The sequence below is a fragment of the Rissa tridactyla genome, chromosome 8 (assembly GCF_028500815.1).
Source record: "Rissa tridactyla isolate bRisTri1 chromosome 8, bRisTri1.patW.cur.20221130, whole genome shotgun sequence".
Classification (NCBI taxonomy): domain Eukaryota; kingdom Metazoa; phylum Chordata; class Aves; order Charadriiformes; family Laridae; genus Rissa; species Rissa tridactyla.
The window spans coordinates 16,397,625-16,417,889 of NC_071473.1; the positions used below are offsets into that span (position 1 = coordinate 16,397,625).

The window sequence follows — 20,265 nt, forward strand, 5'->3', positions numbered from 1 at the left end:
CAGCCAGGCAGGTGACCTCGGCCTGCTTGTCCTCGTCACTTGGGAAAATGGTATTGATCAGGATCAGCAAAGATTTTGTAGTGTCCGATCACCAGCACATCCTCTCCTGCTGATTGAATCACCGTCCTTCGTCCTCTTTAGGACTGATGGAAACATCTCTCTAAGACTAGCAGCTGAGCAGGTGCCCTTCTGGGGGTGTATTCCAGAAGAATCCACTCTTCTGGATTCTTACCACATTTTCAGTGAAGGTCAGTGTCAGAGTTTTACCACTTCATGAACTTGCCCTAAACTAGCAGGGAGACAGAAGTCTTCCTCAGCAATGGTGTTCTTCCCAAAAATGAAGCCCAAGTCCTTGTAAGCAGTGTCCTGAGACCTGTTGGGGCCCCGTATCTCCTCTACTTGCAGCAGAGAATAAACCCCTCAAAAGATGCTTTGGGGGCGACAGCATTTACAACAGTAAATGAAGATTCTTCTTCTTGATCCCAGGGGCAGCCGCTCACAGATGTGCACGGCCTCCTGATCTCATGGCGTTGGCCCCAGTCAAGGAAATGTGCAGATTTTAATTCATCCCAACCTGTTCCCTAACTTTTCCCAGAGAATAAACCCTGGGGGGAGATTTGCAGGGTTAGTGTCGGGAAATAGCTGCCTGGGAGTGGCTTCTTCCTTGCTACTGGAGAAAGCAGCCTGATTAATTATTCTGATTGCTTCTCTGGACTGAGGTAGGCTTCCAGTGGTGAGACTGAGAGCAGCTGAAGATCTGGAGGTCAGGAATTACGGCCCTTCAGCAGGCAGTCCCAGCAGGCAGGCAAGTCCACAGGCAAGTAAAGAAGTGATCCTGCATGTGGAGGATCTCCGTAAGTCGCCAACAGTGAAATTCATAAATTCATTTATTATTTGCTTAAAGCTGCACAACAAATGCATGTCTGCAGCGTACATAGACATCTGTTATCGTCTTGAGCAGCGAAGATGATGCCATTGAGCAGTTGCTGTGTTAGCAACAGGCACACGCGAAACAGATGAGTCTCTCTTTGCTCACTTAATTCATGGTGTGAATATACCACATCACACTGTGGGTATACGCGTAGTCCAGAGAGATCAGTCCTAAAATAAAAACCGCTGGCAAATAGTCTTCTCTCTTCCCTGGAAGTGACAAGGTACCGGCAGCAGAATTTGGCAGCCAAGTCTCAGTGCTGTCGCGTTGTCTCAGGCAAGAGTCTTGCAACTGCAGATGCAAATGTGCAGGCTCAGACATCGGTGTCACAAGCTCCTGCATGTTTTGATTAATTCATCTACAGTTTTCACACACAGGTTCGGGGACGGGCGCTTTCATCAACTTTGCGATCAAAATGTATGCCAAGGATATTATGAGTCATGTTACAGACTCGCTTGTAGTTTTACTGGGGGGGGGTTAATAGTGGTGTTAAAATATCACTCATTTACTATATAGGCGGAGCTGGCGGCAATGGCTGTAGTCATGGTTGCCTAACGTTTCCCATTATATAAAACTTTGTTGTAGTTGCTCATATCTTTATCAGACTGTGTTGTTTGGTATTCTTCCATGCTGAGACTCTGCCTCGGGCTGAATTATTTTGGCAAATTTTAGCAAAAACAGAGGGGGAGGAAATTACATTGTTTTGCTCATGTCAGACTCTTACAATTTACTTTTCATTGATAACCTTCCAGCTTTCCTACTTTGAAGCAGGGGCGTATCATTTGGCAAGTGGGTTGCTGGAGATGGGAGGGGTGCTGGCAGCTTGAACATACCTTTTGCTGTCCATGTGAGAATCCCTCCAATTTGATTAAATGATAAGCTTGCGAAAATTGTGTGAGCTCTAGAGTAGAGGGTTTAAAATTTCGGCAGCCACAGTATCTAAAAAGTGTATTTGTTCTGACGATGCTCATGGCTAAGACTTCAGAGACTGGAAAGTGCAATTCCTGTTGATGATGATGGTTCTGGAGTCTCCAACACTCATCATTAGGTGAGCCAGCTCTCTTCTCACATCCCCCAGAAAAGGCACTCGGCAAAAAAGGCTTTTTGGGCAGCGATGGGGAGGAGGGTGATCTTGGGAGCTAGCAAGAGACAAGGCTGTCCAGGGTGTTAAAACTGGAAAGGGGTTTTCCAATGCTTCCCAAGACTTTTCAGGTGCTACAGCTGTTCAGCCTTGGTTCAAGCCCAAGGAAGATACTGCTTACCCACTCAGACAGTTTAGGTAATGGGATAAAATTCCCTTTTGTGCAAAGGAATGTCAGGTTAGAGCAGAGAAACCCTGTTCGCCTCCAAGGGGGGCTGTGAGCTGACCCTGACCGTCTGATTGAACCCATAAAGCTGAATGGGAGAGAGGGGCTGGGGACGTTTGCGCCGTGGATGTGGGATGGTGTAAGTCTGTTGCACGGAGCTATCACATGGCGTTTCGTAACTTCCTCTGCTCTTGTAGCTACTTGTTGATGTGTGATCATAGACTCTTTTTCTTTAGGACTCTTGCTTGTTCAAGAGTCCTAACTCTTGGATGGGATGGCTATTGCGGGGGAAACTTAACAGAGCAGGTTGGAAGGTGCACAGGGCACCCGCGTTACCTCTTGCATCGTTAGAAGGCCTTGCAGTGGAAGAGGCAGGAGATACAAGCAGAAGAACACAGGTGCTTCCGTGCTGGTTTTTGCCAAAGACATCCTGTAAGGCAGCTCTTCTCCCTGGGAGCATTGTCGTGCACGCCTTAGCTCTCTGTGTACAACTTAAGACCCAGATCAGATTTACTGATGTGCTGAGCGTGCATCACGGCAGAAGCCTTACAAAAATGCTGAGTGTTAGGCCTTTCAAATTGAGGATCCACATTTTGAGAAAATTTTGACTGTATCAGCATTGCAGTTGGCTTTTTGTCCATAAGAGGATAATAGCTTTTCCTTCCTCCAGAATAGCATCCCAAATAAATACAAGATTCACTTGTGAAAATTGCCGTAGAAGAATCTCCAACCAAGTGAATAATGCTGCATTCAGCGTGAGATTTGGGTGATGTAAAAGTACAAAGAGGGGGAAAATAAGGATATCAATCCATTTATCCTATGCCTTGAGCAGATGAAGCTCTGCAGAGGTAGCGCAGGATCAGTAATAGATAGTGTAATACACAGACACGAGAGATGAGTAGAAGATAATTGTTTTTTAAACCTGTAGTTTGCTTTTCCCTGCTGTCTTAAGGAGAAAACATCTAAAGCAACGAGGCATTTTTGTATTACCTCCTTGGTCAATGAACTCCTGTATGTACAGCATGGCACATATGCATTCTGTAGCAGATTGTGTGTTTGTGTCACGCAGATGGGCTCCAGTGTTTCACAGCTCTTGTGCTCCAGGCCCTACACAGCAAACAGCCTTTTCCTTCATCTGCAGGATTTCGTTTCTAATTGTGGCAGCTGGGATGAGGGCAGCACGTGGCGGTGGGTCAGGCAAGCCGTGGTGCTCTGCTCTGGGCTCTGCTTGCTAGAGAAGACGACAGTGGTAACAGCAACACATCGTGTCAACAGGAGGTGATGTTGGGGCTCATCCACGTCCATCCAAAATGCAGGATTAAAGCAGGTCTCAGCACTGGGGCTCCCAAGATGTGGCTTTTGCAATGGGCCTGTGCTGACTTCGGTGTCTGGGAAGGTGTCAGCTGGAGCTGAAACTTCTCTTTGCATTTGAGGTGATTGTAAGATCTCTTCTCCGTGGAGCTTTTCTGCTGAGATCTGGCCACGGCCTTGTCATTATTCAGGGCACTTCGAGTCCCTCCACACCTTCCTGTTTTCACTACTTGTCGCAGTGCCTCTGGGGCCTCCGTCCCCTGTTGGATTTGGTTGGGTGTCAGCAAATACCTTGTACTCAGAATTTCTGGAGGGAGTAAAAAAAGATGAATGGAAACACACAGTTTAATCACCTAGCCTTCTGCCTCTAAGAAACTGAGGTAAAAAAAATACAGTTGTCTTTTATCTGAACAGTGGCTAAGTTATTTAGAACAAAAAGCACATTCTTGCATTGTCACTTATTTTTCCTAAATGGAACCATCAACTGGTTTTAATTGTATAAAGATATGTAGGAATGGAATGAGAGTTCAAACAGCTCTTTTACAGCACTTTAAATGGACATGGTACTTCATATATATCCCCACAATAATGCATACCAGATGAAAAGATACTGTGGAATTTCTGTAATAAAGGTAAAAGCCCATATATCTGCCTGTTCTAATGGATGAGAACCAAAACAGAAAAACTGCACGAGGCTTAACAAGAGGCAAGTTTCACCTGCTGTCGAGTGCACCGAGAAAATACAAGCAGAGGATTTCCCTGAGCAGTGGCGAAACATGGTAACGGGATGACCTGCGTATATACGCTTCCCAACAGCTTCCCTAGCACTCTCATGCTACACTCAAAGGTATTTCATCTCCTCCCTGGTCTGGAGTTTAGCTGGACCTTCTGGTATTGCAGTGTTCCAGGAGCTACCTTGTCAGCTCCTGTGCAATTTACTGTGAGCAACTCATTATTTTTAATTTTTTTTTCCTTCCCTGCCTCCTTTAGCTGTTTTTTGGCTATGTTTTAATATCCATTTAAATGAGGTGAACTGGTTGTTATTTAGTGAACGCCTCTGGAGATGTTGTCACCTTCAAGAGCGGAGCATGCCCAACGGGGTCCTTCTAGTTCTGGTCAAGGTATAGAGGTCAAGTAACGAGGGATTGCTAACCGCCCTTCGTCAGCTGGCTTCAGATGCTCATCTCTGTCTTTCTCACCGCTGAATTCTTTGCTCTTGGTGTGCCAGTCAGCCACTGAATTTAGATGCGTTTGTAAAAGTACAGCCACAAGAAATGAGAAACTGCATCAGCTGATTTCATTCATTATCTTTAAATATGACTTTATGTGACCTCCATGCAGCCATTGATGGTTTGGCTTCCAGGTCTTGCTGGAGGTGCCAGGTTCGGCGGCTGTCCCAAAACTAGGACTGTGAATGAAGACTTAATTCTGCACCATCTAAGGAAAAAGTTGCTTTAGTTCTTATTTAAAAGGAAAGCTGTCTGTAGCATCGTCACAAGACTAACTTCCCTCTGTATGCCTATTTTCTGGGGCCAGCAGCAAGATACATGCTGTTAGTCTGCTAAACTCTTCAAAGAGGGGAAAAAAATATCCCTAGGAAAGGAGAGATCCTTTTTAACAGCATCTCTCTCTCTTAGACGCAGTTTCTGCATGGTTCATTCCACCTTCTTGTTGTTACTACAGTTCTTCTGGGGACTTGTCATTGCCGTCAACCTGTAATGGACCTTGTCAGAAGGATGGCATGACTCAGTCCACCCCCAGCTTGCCCCAACCACTGCGTTATATCAGCCAGGTCAGGTTGAGCTGAGAAGGGAACCTCAGATTACAGGCTCCCGCTAGAGACCCGGAGACCGAGTTATGATTTATACGATTACTGCAACGCTGACATCTCTTCAGAGCGTAGCAGTAAATGATAGAGCAAGTTTAAAAGCTTTTTGCAGCTTGCCAGTATTTTGTTGTTGATACGGCCTGCCGCTCGTTAATGTGATCCAACAAGTATCCTTTAATGACCCCATTTGGGGAACTTGTGAGACTCCGGAGGAGTGCTGGAGAAGCTCTGTTTCATGGTGCTGTACTTCTGAGACCTACTTATCTGTCATGGTTGCAGTCAACTGGTGCTTATGAACTCCTGCTCATTACGAAGTACTGATTGGAGGCAGAAGTCTCCGGGGGGAGGATCTTCTTTTCTATCCCGATCTAATGGCCTCTTGACTTTAAACTTAAATATGTTCCCTAGATAGAAGTAAAGCTAAATAAGGCTTTGCAGGAATTTTAATGTGAAGGTATGAAACGTCTTTGTGAAGGTCTTTTGCTCGACTGAGTTGTTTTTTCATGTGCTGCCAATATCTGATCCCACTTCTTGACCTTTAATATACGCTGAGAGAGAAGATTAGGATGTTTCTAATCAGCTGCATCTCCCCTCTGGGAGCACTATTAAATCCTGACTCTCAGCTTTATCTCTGCCAGGTCTTGCCAGCCCTCCGTGTTTTTGGTTTTGTTACCAGCTGAGGTCGGAGTTCGGTCACCTCAAAGGTTCTTGTTCAATTGGCGGAGTTTCTTGGATCCTTTCTGTAGGAGTTACAACACCAGTGAGCAACTCTGCTTGGAGGCAGACCTCTTCGTTTCATGTGCGTTGATGAGCCAGCCCTTATTCAGTGAAATAAAGCCCCTTTTTTTGTGTGTGTGTGTGCAGGATTATTGCTAGGGGTCCCTCAGTAATCCTACCCACCTCATCATTAGTAGGGCTTCATCAAAGGTCCTCGGTAACAAACCTGAGTGGTTTTGAGGTGCTAAGTCAGGTGCCTCGTAGATGTTCAAAATATTATGTCAACCAGTTTCTTCTGCCACCAAATTTATAATTTTGTTAAGATACCAAATTTGTTGGCAATAAATTGGTAATGAGTACTGAGTTCCGTGCTATTGTTTCGATGAAGATTTAAGTGAGGCTAGCAACTCTGCGGTGTGGCTCAGCCTATGTTACGTGGCCCAGTGAGGCAGGCAAGCAGTTTAACCTCAAAGCTGCCCCTAGTCTTCGTCAAATGGAGCCCCCTTGGGTTGCCTATCTTCCCCTTTCATTTCAGCCATTGGCAACAGCACTGTTGTGATTTAAGTATCGGGACATTTATCCCTGAAAGCAACACGGACAACGGATTGCAGTGCTGATGTTTGTGCCCCCCTGAAAAGCCTCAGTGACCTAAGGAAGGGCTAAGCCCAAGTGGTCTTATTTGCCCTTTGATTCCAATGGCTCCCATTCCCCAGCGTACCTGTAGATGTCCCTGCCCCATCCCATGTTCTTGAACACTCCATAAGCTCCATAGGTACGTAGGAAGGAGGGGAATGGTCTGGAGTCACTAGCCAAAGCTGGATGCTTTGTTCCCATCCAAAAACTTACTCATCCTGCAGGCCCCGGTCTTAAGTTACTGAGCTTACAGGGAAATCTGCTCGTAATTTCTTTCTTGTAAGCCCTTTCTTGTCGAGCAGAAATTTTGGCAAAGAAGAGTGGAGGCACTGGAGAATCCCCAGTTCTGCCTGGTTATACCAGGCCTCCTCAGATCTTTCCTTGAAACGAACAGGCAAGAGGAAATACTTTCCATTTCAGAGAAGCGTGGACAAACAACGCTGCTTCAGACAGAGAAGAAAAGCGGCAGACGGAGCTCCAGCGCTGAATCCTGCTAGCCAAAAGCATGCTCTTGCCTTTATTCAATCATTCCTGGAACACAGTGTTCTTATTGTATTCCTCCTCACCCCGCTCAGCGCCTCTCCTTGGGCTCGGGACTCAGAGATGCCCCGACCACGATGCTGGCAGGTTTGGGGAAGTTAAAAAAAGCATCAAACACATCTCGGAAATGGACCCTCTCCCTCGCCTGACGTTAGGTAAACGTGTTTTCTGAAAACCTGGATCCCGTTAGAAAGGTTCCCGCTGTCTGGAAAACAAAGTACTCGCTCGCCTGGTTTAGTCATTAAGTAAATTTGTGGTTTGGTTGAGACGAAAAATAATGAAGAAAAGCTGTTGAAATCCCGGGATTAATTTGATAGTTTGCAGGCAGTGGTGTTTTTAAGTGGAGCTGCTGCCTTCTTTTGGTTATGAGCAGACCCAGGTATAAAACTGGGCTTCCCTTTCTCCCCGCGCCCCAGAGGCAGGCATTTGGAAGTAATTTGTTTGACGAAGGCCCTCTCTGCACAGGCAAGGGGGATGCGCTGGGCTGGAAGCCGCGTTGTGTGGGTGTCTGCACGGCCAGCCCACGGCTGGAAAGCTGGGAGATGCTTTTGGTCACCGATTTCGTCGGCGGAGGGTGCAGCATCCCGGGCTGCCGTCGGGGCGGGAGGAAGGGACGGATGGTCGCTGGCTTGACGTGACGTAACATGGAAGGCTCTGAACGCTCGGGGGGTTTGCTGGTATTTTTACATCTGCAGTGTGAGAGTTGTATTGCCCCTTCTGGAAAGAACCTTTTCCTCTGCGACTCCTTTACACATCTCCCAGCTGCTCTGCCTGCCTTCCCAGGGAAGGGAAACCGTGGGGAAAAGGCAAAGGAGCCTGTGCAGGGAGCTCTCTTCCTCCTCTCCACCAGCCCCAGTTTGTCTGGGAGAATCACCTGGGAAAGCAGAGATGTGGGAGCTGGCACTGCTGAAATGGCTTCTGTGTGTGTGCATCCACTTAGGCGCACACACACACATATAAAATCACTTGCCGTATTAAGCATAGATGTTACTTCACTCCGAGAAGCCAGTTAGCAGAGCGGAAAGCTCCTGCCTATCAGCCTCTTGCCAAATTTTCCCCGTCTCTCAGCTTAAGCGAGGGGAAAGGAGACTTCGTTAGTATCTGTGTCCGTGCTAGCAAGCCCCGTGGTCCAGGGAGAGCACATTGGGAGGGTCAGGGAGTGGGGTGAGGACTGCGTTCCCACTTGTTTTAGGGGGGTTTGCTGTGGGGTGGTTCTCACACAAACCCTTCAGCAGTTGGAGGGCACCAGGAGTGTGCTGGAGGACACTGGAGCATGCTGGAGCACAGCATCCCCTGCCCAGGGATGGGAACCCAACTTCCTGGGCACACTGCAAGGCTCATGTAGACAGGCCCTGTGATTTGAAAAGATCTGTATTTATTTTAATGCAAGATGAGACCTTAAAGCACATGGATGCTACTGTTCTGACATTCCTCCTTGGGCGTATTGTCGTGGGCAGGACCTCTCTGTTCTGGAGGCGTTAGGAGGGTTTGGTCCTCTGGTTCAAGGTGCTCTCACTGCGTTGGGGATGCACTTTGATGGGATGATCCACACAACAAGTGGGGATGTTTGGCACATCCCTGTGCGACCTTGATTCTGTCCCTTCTAATAAATATTAAAAATAGTTCTTCTATGGAGTATTGTCTGACAAAGGCCATGGCACGGAGGCGAGTGGCTTATGGGTGGGAGCAATATATCCTGGATATCCAAAATGCGGACAGGAGATGCTGGGTTTGCCCTGACTTTGTAGCTCCTGAAGTCACTGAAGAGGTTTTGGAATGACTGATGGAGCCAGGCTGCTCTAAAGCAGTTCAATCACAATTAACGCAGCCAAATATCCTGTATATTTTATAGTAAATGTCCCTATTTGATGTCAGCCTTTCATAATGGATAAGTATTCACATTAATCATGCCATCATGTTAAAAAAAAAAAAACCAGACCAAACTCTGTTATGGCATAAATTCAGACTAATATGTTGAAACGAGTCTAAGCAGATACCTGTTATTGTTAGATATGGAACAAAATGTTCTGCGACCTTCACTTTATTTCAGGAAGATGATCCAAGCATCCTGTTACTTTATGTGTAGACAGTTTTGCCCATATTTTCTCTTTTATTTTAATTCATTTCTTGTGTGTTGAGCTATTAAATAAATGAGGGGTTTGGTCTTATTCTAGGGAAGACGTGTGTTGTTTTTAGGAAGGACTTGACTTTACTGTGTGTCAGAATTGGATTTTTACAGTTTTGATTTTAAAGCTGTAGCTAGTGGCCAAAATATAGTATTACACTGGGGCAGAGAATGAGCACAAGCCTCACCTCTGTTGGGGAGGAGGAGCTGGGAGCGCTTATTTGTAGATGCAGGGTCAGATGAAATCTTGAGGGACTTGTTCTGCAGTTTTCTGAGAGCCCGAGAAGGTTCGGTGGCAATAGGGCAATACAGCCACAATGTTCAGCCCATCCAAGGCAATTTATTTCCTGTATTTCAGCCTCCTGCCTAGAATTCTGACAAATTCTAAATCACTTTTCTCACCCACCTTGCCGTATCCTGTGATCTAAATTATTGGTTTCGATGAATGCGTCTTCTGTACCGTAGTCCTGCCTGAGAAGTGGTATGTCCTTGGTAAATGCAAAGGAGTGAGAAATTGGAAACTCGGGCTGGTAGATCTTGGGTTTAGCTTTTGTAACTGTGCTTTAATACTTTGCAATAATTACTGAAGCTCCCCATAAAATAATCTCCGCGTACTCCTAAAATGGAATTGAATGCCTTAGAATAAAAGAGAAGAGGAGACCTTATCTGTACTTCTAGTTAAGTTTTTATTTATTTCCCTTCTTCCTCCAGCGGGGGAGGATGAATAAGCACGGAAGAAGATACAGATTTGCAAAGGCAAGGAGTGCTAAAGAGCGACGTTTTTTTCATCAGCTTTTAAAAGCCAGACTGTAATCATAAATTCCCTGATAGCTGGAGCATGCAGAAGTTGTCTTTAAGCCTACAAGTGACAGGCTGCTGTTGCTTTTCAAACTTCAGATTTCTTTTTTTTTTGTAAGACACAACTTTGATCTGGTTCCTTTGTAATGCTCTGCAGAGCGCCGGGGCCGCTGCGCTCGCCGGCTGCAGGGCTGGAAGTGAACTTTCTTGGCAAGAGCCATCTGGAGACCTCAAAGAACAGATTAACTTGTCCAGAACTGATGTGATCTTTGAAGAAGCTGCCCTTGCCTAGAACACATGTGATTAGCTTGACATTGGCAGTGATAAAGTTGAGATGCACAGCAGCGTCTGAGTACCCAGAGTAATTGGGAAGAGTTTTAAGTGGAGCAACCCTGAGGATTTGCAATCAAATTATCAGCTAAATCCCCAATTTTAACCTCTTGAGCAGACTTTACGTTTTCAGTGCAGGTTAAATCCAGTCAGGAGTACAGGTTTTCAGCTTTGCGTCTTCGTAGATGTTTTGTTCTTAGCTCCAAAACATACCCGTGACGATGTATTGGGGAACGCTGTGAATGCTTTGTGACAAGTTTTATACCCACTATGGTGCAACTTCTGTGATGGTTGTTGGTACCATGGATTGGAAACGGAGACTTTTCTGTTCAGGTGGTAGATTAATGTAATCTTGTCAGTCAGACTTCTTGGTGGATGCTCTTCTAATCCCTTGTTTAAAGGTGACCCTGCCGCTTGGACAGTCTTGTCAGCACATGCTATTTAAATATGCTGAAGGGATTTGCTTCGGCTCGTACATCATAAGCGACCACGTGCACCTTTTAATTTGATTGACTGGTTGTGATAATGAAACGTGGGATTGCGTGAAGGATGTGACAGTCACCCGCTTGTTGGTAGAGGTCAATATAGGAAGGAAGGGAGCTCTGCTTGATCGTGGCTGGCCAGCCAAGAGACTCGGCATGCTGTCATTTTTGAAGCTTTTTTTTTTCTCTTGGGTGGAAGTACATAACTTTTTTTTTAATGGAAAAATTAATTTTTTCACACTGAATAAATGGGAGATGTTAAAATAATGAGCTGGAAGGATGTCTCAACATTATACTGCGTCCTCCCAATCACGAAGACAAAATGACCAGAGATACCAAATAAGTGTAGGGCTTAGTCCTGGTTCGCTCATGGAAATGTAGTTCTGGAAATGGTCATCTTTAAAAACCCAGGGCTATCAGAGTTTAAACTAAGTTGTCAGAAGTTGGTGTGAAAAAGCAGGGTGGGAGCGCGAGGACTTGCTAACTGGGTCTGGTTGAGTTGCAGCCTTGGTCCATGGTCTCTGGGCACCATCCCTTGGCTCAACCACCACCCACCAAAAGAGGAAAGAAGGAACTGTGTCTTGCCATGACGTTCCTTGCCACTGTGCAGGCAGGAGGATATTGTAGCTACTCGACCTGCCATCAGCTGTGGTGACAGACCCTGAGTTTCTGCAGAGCCTGTTTTGGGGTGTCCTTCCCTGGGATGTATCCCCGACCCCACTTCTCCTGCAGCTTGGAGCTTCCCAAGGCTACTCATAACGTTTGAGTGATTATCAGCTGCCTCATGGCTCAAGATGTCTAGAAAATGGGATTTCTCCCACATTATAAATAAGCTGCTCACCCAAATCCTCGTCACCAAAGGTTCAGAGTATGTCATGGGAGGAAATCTTCTGGAAGCGCGCTTTGGGGGAACCTTAGCAGAATGTGGTGGGGTTTTGTGGTTGTCAGCTTCATGAGTCTTTACCTCTTGGGCTTACTGATCTAGTGCTGCTGCCTTGATAGTGCAGGGGTTTAGAGGTGCCTCGCCGTGCCACCACGGAGTTTGGAGAAGACCTTATCTCAGGGTCAGGCAGGTGGGAGACCCTTGCAAGAGGAGGACTGCCAGCCTGCCATGATTTCATCACACTTTTTTTGAGTAAAAATTTTCTCCCAGAAAATGTCTGCCTCATAAAAATTCAGTGCTAGAGCTGGAGAAGATGGTAGCAACGAAAACTGATGGATCTGATCAGCTTCTCAGTTAGACTGGGAGCTGCTCCAGCCACACTGGAACTACTAGCAGACTTGGGAAGACCATTTCTCACAGGCGTGTCAATAGAGTGTTGTGCAATTTATTCCCTCCAGTGAACATTTAAATTCTACAGAAGTTAGTTGCCTACAGGTCTTTCATCTCCAAGGAAGTTTCCTTCTTGCCTTAGGTTTTTTTTTTCCCATGCTTGAGGAAGAACATGTATGAAGGAGGTATGTAACTGTTGAGAACCAAAGGGAGAGCCGTGTGGATTTGGGTTTGCAGGCAGGATCTGTGAGGTCTTTCTCTCGCTGTGGATTCTGAAGGTGATGCAGGCCCTATGTTTGGCAAAAATTGGGGACTTTGCATCTTTGATTTAAAACTGAAATAGCCGTCAGGTGGAGTTGTGTGTAGGAGACTGGGGATCCCAGCCTGGAAGGAGAAGGATGCCCTTAGGGACTCGCAATGCAGTGGGAACTCCAGCTAGGGCAGGAGGACCGAAGAGGACCTCACCTCTCCTCTCGCTTAGGTTGAAGCTCCAAGATCCGATGGTGCTAATGTTCAGAGTGCTGTGGGGCTGGTCTTGGTTGGAGGACCTGGAGATTTGGGGTATCTGGGGATGGGATGCAGCCAAGACAACATGCAAAATAACCTGACCAGGTAGAAGGAAGCGCTAAGGAGATGCTTGCTGGTTTTCTACACCACTTTTGGCCCTTGTCAGCATTACCGGAATTGACAGGGATCAGTGGAGGGCTTTATGCAAAGAAAAGGCAGCTGGTCAGGTTGACTGACTTGGGTCGCTGTGATCTCTATTATAATTGTTCCCTATGTGATTATTTTGAGGGTTGAGCAACCGAGAGCTGCAGAAGAGACGTGCAGCTTTATTTCTGCAATGTGTGAAAAGTTCTGTGTTCATTTCAAAAACCATTCATTGCTCTTTCCATCAAAAAAAAAAAATAAAAATCCGGAAGTCTGCAGGAATTTTTGTGAAGTCTAACTTTAAATGCTCACCTTTCCTTTTATCGCCCTTATCAGCACATAGAGCTCCGTATGTGAGGTTTTTAGCTGACATTTCAAATTGCTCCGAGTGTGCCTGTATCCCTTTTAAAGCAGCCTCCCCTCCCAGATCAGAAGTGACCGGGTTGTTTTTGGTTTTTTTTGTTAGACTCCATGTTCCTTTAATGTTTTCCTCCTAATAGATGTTGAAAGCGTTCTTCAGAGGCACGGCACAAAACATTCAAATAGTGATACGAGCCAGCTGAAGAGAGTTGTCAGGGAGAGGGAACATTAGGAGAAGGATTGAATACAGATGGATTCCTCAAAAGTAATGTAACCTGTTATGATTGCTTTGAAATCCTATACCCCTTCCATCTACTTACGCTTACCGAAAGTTTACATTTGCATTGATGTATTAGAGGCAGAGCTAAAATGGAAGTAATCCCTGTTGTATACATGCTTAAGTGTTGTAATTTTAGCTAAATACAACAGTTGAGACGAAACTTTTGCCTGCATCCTCGGTGGGAAGCCCACAGCCATGGAGCGCTGCAGGAGAGTCCGTCCATCCCGACTCCTCCGGAGTGGCCAGGGACCACCCAGCACCCATCTGCTCACTCTTAGGTCCTTCAGCCAACTCAGATCTGTACCCATCGAACTCTCCTGTCTTTGTATCAGCAATTACAAAGGACAAACTGATTGATCTCTGCATTTGATTCTATATATCATAGTGCTTTCTTAATATACTGCTAGAACAATCCGTGCCTCATCCAGAGAGTCCTGGCAGAAGGTCCACTAGAAGTTGATGCTATATTTTAATTGGGTTGTCCAAAAAACAGCCTTCTCTCTGCCCGCAGGGAAGGCCTGAGCCATCCATCATTCCTGCCTCAATTTAAGAGGTTTTATCAGCCTCCATCACGCAACCGTCACATCGGATGCGACGGGAGGGTTGCACTGCACAGCGCTCCTTTAATGTTCAGAACTGACCATTATTCAAGGGGAGAACTGGTGAAGGGGGGGCGGTGTGGTAAGGTTTTCACTGATTATGCCTTCCTTTTTAGGGTGAACTTGTTGAAATTATTTCCAGCCTTAAATATTTGCCCTAGACAGCAGTTGTGAAATCTGAGGGAATGTAGAAATAAGGTTGCTCCAGTGCACATTGACAGTGACAGAAAGTTTGCATGCTAGAAGACGTCCGTTGTGACTCGCCATCTCAGGGTGCCCATAAGCATTCGTACCCACCTGAGTCTGTACCGTACCCGAGCGTGGAGAAACCTCACAAGGCTCCCTTTGCCTTGTGAAAAACCTCCGTTGACTCAGTTTTGAATGCTCTTCGCACCACTCTGCAACTGTACTGAGCGTCGTCATCCGAGGAGAAATAGCTTGGAGTTTTGGTTGGCTTGTGGCAAGTAAAATATTTGTTTTCTCTTTGTGAGAATAGGAGGATAATTTGTTTCTGACTCCATAACAGACCTAAAACAATATGATTTTTTCTTAAGTGACCAGTGACTGTCCATGACCCCGTGTATTACAAGGAAGATTGTCTGGTTCTGTTTCTAGGAGCAGAAGGGCACGGTGAAGAGGAGCTGGGTGAGCGGTGTGCTATAGCCCTGTCAAATTTGGGTTTTAAAATACTTTGGTAATGCTTCCATCCTTGTACAGCGAGTACCATATTATACATAAATCATTCTGAAGACCTCTGCCTTCAGTGGATTGTCTGCTAGTCCCGGTCCGTGCAGTGGCCATCCTGCGTTCATACTCTGTGCAAATATACAGAAACTGCCAACTTTTCCCTTCGCTGGTGTCTTCGCCTCTGGTCCTTCCATCTGTGCCTTTCTCATGGGCTTCCTCGTCTTATCTAAATGTAAACTCATCAGGGCAGGGGCTCTTTTCTGTTGTCTGTAGGACTTTAACCGCTGCAGTACAGCCCGAAAAGCTTTTCACAGCAGAACGGGGAAGCATGATGAGTCCTCCTTGAAGGTGTTTGCTCAAGGTTCATTACAAACCACATCAACTAGGTGCCGGTTACTGAGTTACTAAATAAAAGATCATGCTGATGAGCTTCGTGATCTGAATTAAAACAGGACTCTGGTTTTCAGAGCTGGTAACAGAGCTTGGAAAAGCCAGGAATTAATAAACTTCAGGATATCTTGCAAATGCTTCTCTTCACGCAGAGGGGTAGTGGGGGATTAAATGATGCTGTGTTGGTGTGAACCTTTCAGCTCATTCCTTCTCCTGGCAAAATTACAAAATGACTTGCAGTGACAACAAGATGCCTGCGTGGCCCGACTGTCCTGCGGTGTAGCAGAGCTGGAGGCACGTTGGCAGCCGTAGCTCTTCTATGCCAGTGGCAGAATCAGTGTGAAGGAGCTCTTGCCTGCTTGTTCCTCAGGCTGCTTCGCCCTTCATGCAGGTCTCCTCCTGAGCGAGGAGCTCGCTTCCCAAGCTAGCACACGCAGGCAGGCTCTCTTCTTACTTTTTGTTTAAGAGAAGGAGGTTGGCCTGCTTGCACGTATACTTGAATAACCTGTCTGCAGGACAAGGCATGTGGTTGTGTACAAAGTAGCCTCCATAGATCCGTGGCCAGATTGTCCATTGGAAAAGCTGGTGCGATTAGATGGTCCTTCCTGGTGGAATTTGCAAGCGTTTGATGTACCCGAGCGTGACGTTCGAGGTCAGCTTTAGGTACTGCGTTGTAAGCAACAGCCATTTCTTGCTTTACCTCCCTCCCTTGGCAAACTTGTTGGAGTAAAAAGGGATGTAAAAGCAAGCGTAGAATGCATGAGCCGCGCTGCGCATCCCTCACAGTTGGAAGAGTGGAAAGAAGCCTGATTTGACTAAGAAAAATGCTGTCTTATTATCCAGGTATTGCTTTTAGATGTCCTGCCATGCTCATAGAATGACAACGCTAAGCAGTTAGCTGATGGACACCATAGATCCTGATGGCAACTGGGCTTCTTCCATGTAGTCTTGTTCCCTCCCTTCTTCATCTCTGACAGTGTCATCTTCAGTGCTTCATGATTCCATGTTGCTTCCATTTATGGGTCAAACTGTTCATGGTTCTACCAGTGCAACTTAATATGAACACAGCTTATTCTGTAGCCTGTGGCGGATGCTGGGGCTCCAGGCAGAGTCTTCCTGCCTAGTGACACAGAGTATGGTCAAGGTCTTGTCCTTCTAATTTGACTCTCTCGTTTTTCTTGCAGGCATGGGTCGTGGAGAGAGCCTGTTAACCCTTACTATGTCAACACGGGCTACGCTTTGGCACCAGCGACCAGTGCCAATGACAGCGAGCAGCAGAGCATGTCCAGTGATGCCGATACGATGTCGCTGACGGACAGCAGCGTGTAAGTAACTCCTGTCCCGTGAGACAACAGCACGTTCGTTTCTTTTGCGACGGTGCTGCTGTTGTGTTGGTCTGGGGGACACTTTGCCACAGCTGGTGTTGGGGGGAATATCTGACTAGCCCAAGGTCATGATCGTTCTCACTTTCTTTTCAAGCGGGATTGTTTGGTCACTGTGCAGGCTACTCAGTCTCAGGAGCATTTGCAACATCAAATGGTTTGAACAAACTGAAATAAACGGTGCTCAGTCAGAGTTCCTGCAGTGTTTCTTGCCAGCTGCAAGCAATATTGGAAATGTTGGATGGCTGTGCAGTAAGTGATTTGGGATGTTGGATGGCTGTGCAGTAAGTGATTTGGGATGTAGTATCTTCTGAATGTCAGAGAGAGCTTTTTACTCACCTGGGTACTTCTCCTTTTGAGGTTTTTTGCTGCCAAACTGTGCTCAGTCTGTGATTGCCCTTCTGTAGGATTGGTGACTGACCAGTTCTAGTTTATGTCTGGTGACCACTGCACTTTAACACAACTTGTACTGATAAGCCCCTGCCAAATCTTTTTTGCTTTTTTCTAGTTCCTACCTTCCTGACAGTGCCCTGTATCTCACCCATGAGATGCCTTCCTTCAAGATGGCCTGCAAAGGGAGAAAAAAAGGGCTACGAGATTTTTTTGTGACTGCATCTCTGTGATAGAAAAAAAGGATTTGGGCAAAAATATTCAATGTTTGGTCTGTTTTTAGTAGTGCAAATGCAAAGTGTCTTTCTGTAGAGCAGAAACCCTTTGATTCTTCAAGCGAAAGATGACAGGTTTACAGAATTAGGGAGAGGGTTTTATTAACAGCAGCGCTGTAAACACAGAGTCCTCCGAGAGGCTCGTTTAGTGTCACTGGGAATGTCAGGAGCTGTCAGACCTTGTTGGAGAAACTTTCCAGCCTGTGTCGCGGAGGTTGTTAGTGGGCGCTCTGACAGCTCCCCACCTGCCCCCACTTAACACAGGGAACCCATGAATGTGTGACGTGGTCAGGGGGCTTCTGTGTTGCTGCCGTGGCTCTGTGCAAGCCAGTAGCTCTGTGGAATCTCGGAGCCATTGAGGAGCAGCTATTTAGTCCTCTCTGCTCACTGCCACCACCTCCTCGCACCTTACCCGTGCAGACCTTGGCCAAAGAGACACGGGAGGCAGAGGATGCCCCTGGGATGGAAAGCTGTGGAGGACTGGTAATTAAAGGCTCAGTTCGATACAAATCCATCTGCTTTGCCACATCCTTCTGTGATTCTTCATATTCATCAATTTATATGGAGGAGTACTCTGAAGCTAGCAGGGGTCGTGTAACTTCTTGTTATCAGGAGAGGCAGATGTAAGAACTTTTCAGAATTAATTAGCTTTTAGCACTTCCTTTTCCACTGGTCCGGCGGGCTCATGGGGTTGCACTGACGGTTATACCTGTGATAAGTTGTGATCATTTATGCCAGAGTTCTTCACCCTCCTAATTTTTATTTCAGTAGCCATAATTTATTTCTTTCACAGGCAGAATAATTTCTGTTTGACCATCCTATGCATTCTTTATTCTTTTCTCCTTTTTCCTTTAGGCATTTTATCCCTTCTATGCCCATCATAGTCTGTTTCTAGGACTTTAATTACCGCTGATACATGCGCTGCCTTCTGCTAATAACTAACCCAATCTCAGTGGTTCATTTTAAGTAAGTCTCAAAAATCACAAGAGTAAACCTGTGATCTCTCTTTCTGTGCATCTCAAACTGGATGCATGCAGATTGATCCCCAAATTGGGATTCTGGACATCCAGCCTTGACCTTTGGATTGCAAAGACTCTGTCTGCTTTCAGCACTTGCTCTTCATTACATCCTTTAAAACTCCAGTACCAGGTTTTGTTCGGTTTTTACATGGCATTGCTGAGTTTCAAAGGAATTTTTGCAGAATTGCTCAAGGCAGCAAAAATGAAGAACAACCAGACGCGAGTTAAAGAAGGGACTCCTGCTGCTTGACAAGACTTGCATGTCTCGGTGCTTTGAATTTAGGCCTCCTCTAAGGAAAATGGCAATGAAAGCCTCATTTGCTGATGAGCGAGGTTCTTCCCTAGGTCTGCTGTTTACATACAGCAGTCAAGCTCAATAATGAAGAAATCTGGCTCCTGCTCCAAGGTAGCCCGTGAACAGGGTGTGATCCCAAGGCGGAGACCTCTGTGACCCTCCATCAGAGGAGAGTGTGTCCAGACAATCAGGATGCAAATGTCGCCTGATTGCAGAGTGCTAATAAACCAGGAAAGCAGGTGGGCGCACAGAGAGCATGGCATGATGCAAGCCGTGCTCTTCCAGTGTTGGCCAACTCAAGTCAGTGGAGAAGGCAGACACGCTGAGCGGTTGCTCGTACCCTGATGCGTCGCAGTTGTCACCAGCTCCCTTCCAAGCTTTTATACTGTATTGATCATGGCAAAGCGGGGTTTGGATGTGGCTGCACCCACAGCCCAGCCATGCAAAGACCTGGGCGATACAGCTGGGGCAAAAGGAGACGGGCACAGGCTTTTCATGAGCGCCCGGCTCAACAAAGTGTTTTTAAAAGTAATTTCTGTCGTACCAGCTACAAGCACACTTGCCTAAAAGACAAACTTTCAACAGGATGTCTTTCCAAGCACTGGTAAATATTATTGTAATGGGTTGAATTTATATAACGAATATGTTATCAGTCCCTGTTGTTGGAGGAGTTGGCTTTTTGAGTGGCATGAAAAACATTGCTTTTAAATGCCTGCGCTCCGCTGATTATTTTTCAGTCTTCCTGTGTCATACGAATTCCTCTGCCCTTGTAGGCAAAGCAGCTCCGGTCCTCTCTGCTCAGACCTGTTTTTATAATCGGCACGGCAGCTGTGTTGTTTTAGCTGGTTTGTGTGGAGGCAAGGTCTGGAGAGGACACGGTGAAAAGGTCCAGCGAGCGCTGGCCCCGTAACCGCAGGTGGGGTGAATCGCTCACCACTGGTGGTCGGTGGTGGGTCGGGGCTTTGGGGCTCTGCCTCACCCGCCGCAAGCTGGTCGGAGCCTGCCCCAGGCTCGCAGCAGTGTTTACTGGTGTGTCCTGAACTGCTCTTGCTGTCTCGGATAACATGGATAGCATCTTCCCCAGGCGGGGGAGACAGCCTCTGGGTGGTGGTGGGGGGTGTCACAACAGAGGTACTCAAAGGAAATTAAGGCAAATCTAGGTAGGAAGGCAACGGGCAGAAGCTGAAACGCATTAAATTGCCATGTGATGTTCCAATTCAGATGCAAAAACGCCTTAGGACCGTGTCTGTCTTCTCTTTATTTCTGCAAGAGCTTACTTGGGTAAACAAGAGGTAATGTCTCCTCTTTAGCTCAGTGTTGTGGTCCAACTAAACAACAATACTCCTTCCTCTGGGTCTTATCATGTATCCTGCCTTATCTTGGTTTATCTTGCCTTCCCCCAGGCGCTTGGGAAGCCCTCGGTGCTGGTGGGTGCTGGTGGGCTTGAACGGAGGGATGCTTGTTCTTCCCCAATTCCAGTCGAACCTGCCCCAGAGTAAGGATGGCCGTTCCCCAGGGCACAGGGGTTCAGGACAGCGGTTACTCCTTCAAAAAACCTTGCGGATTAAATATTATTCCTCGGATGACTGGCCTTTGGCCAAAATGCCTGGCGATTTTCCCATCATGCTTCTTTTATGCGAGAAAGGTCTCTCAGTGACGGTG

General features: G+C 46.5%; 1 protein-coding gene across 1 annotated transcript in view; it reads left to right on the top strand.

Moving 5' to 3' along the window:
* The window catches only part of AXIN1 (axin 1), a 73,590-nt gene that overhangs the window by 25,289 nt on the left and 28,036 nt on the right, over positions 1-20,265 (top strand). The window contains exon 3 of the mRNA XM_054211396.1: positions 16,427-16,567. Within this exon, the coding sequence (XP_054067371.1) occupies positions 16,427-16,567 (141 nt within the window). The remainder of the gene's footprint in view (positions 1-16,426; positions 16,568-20,265) is intronic.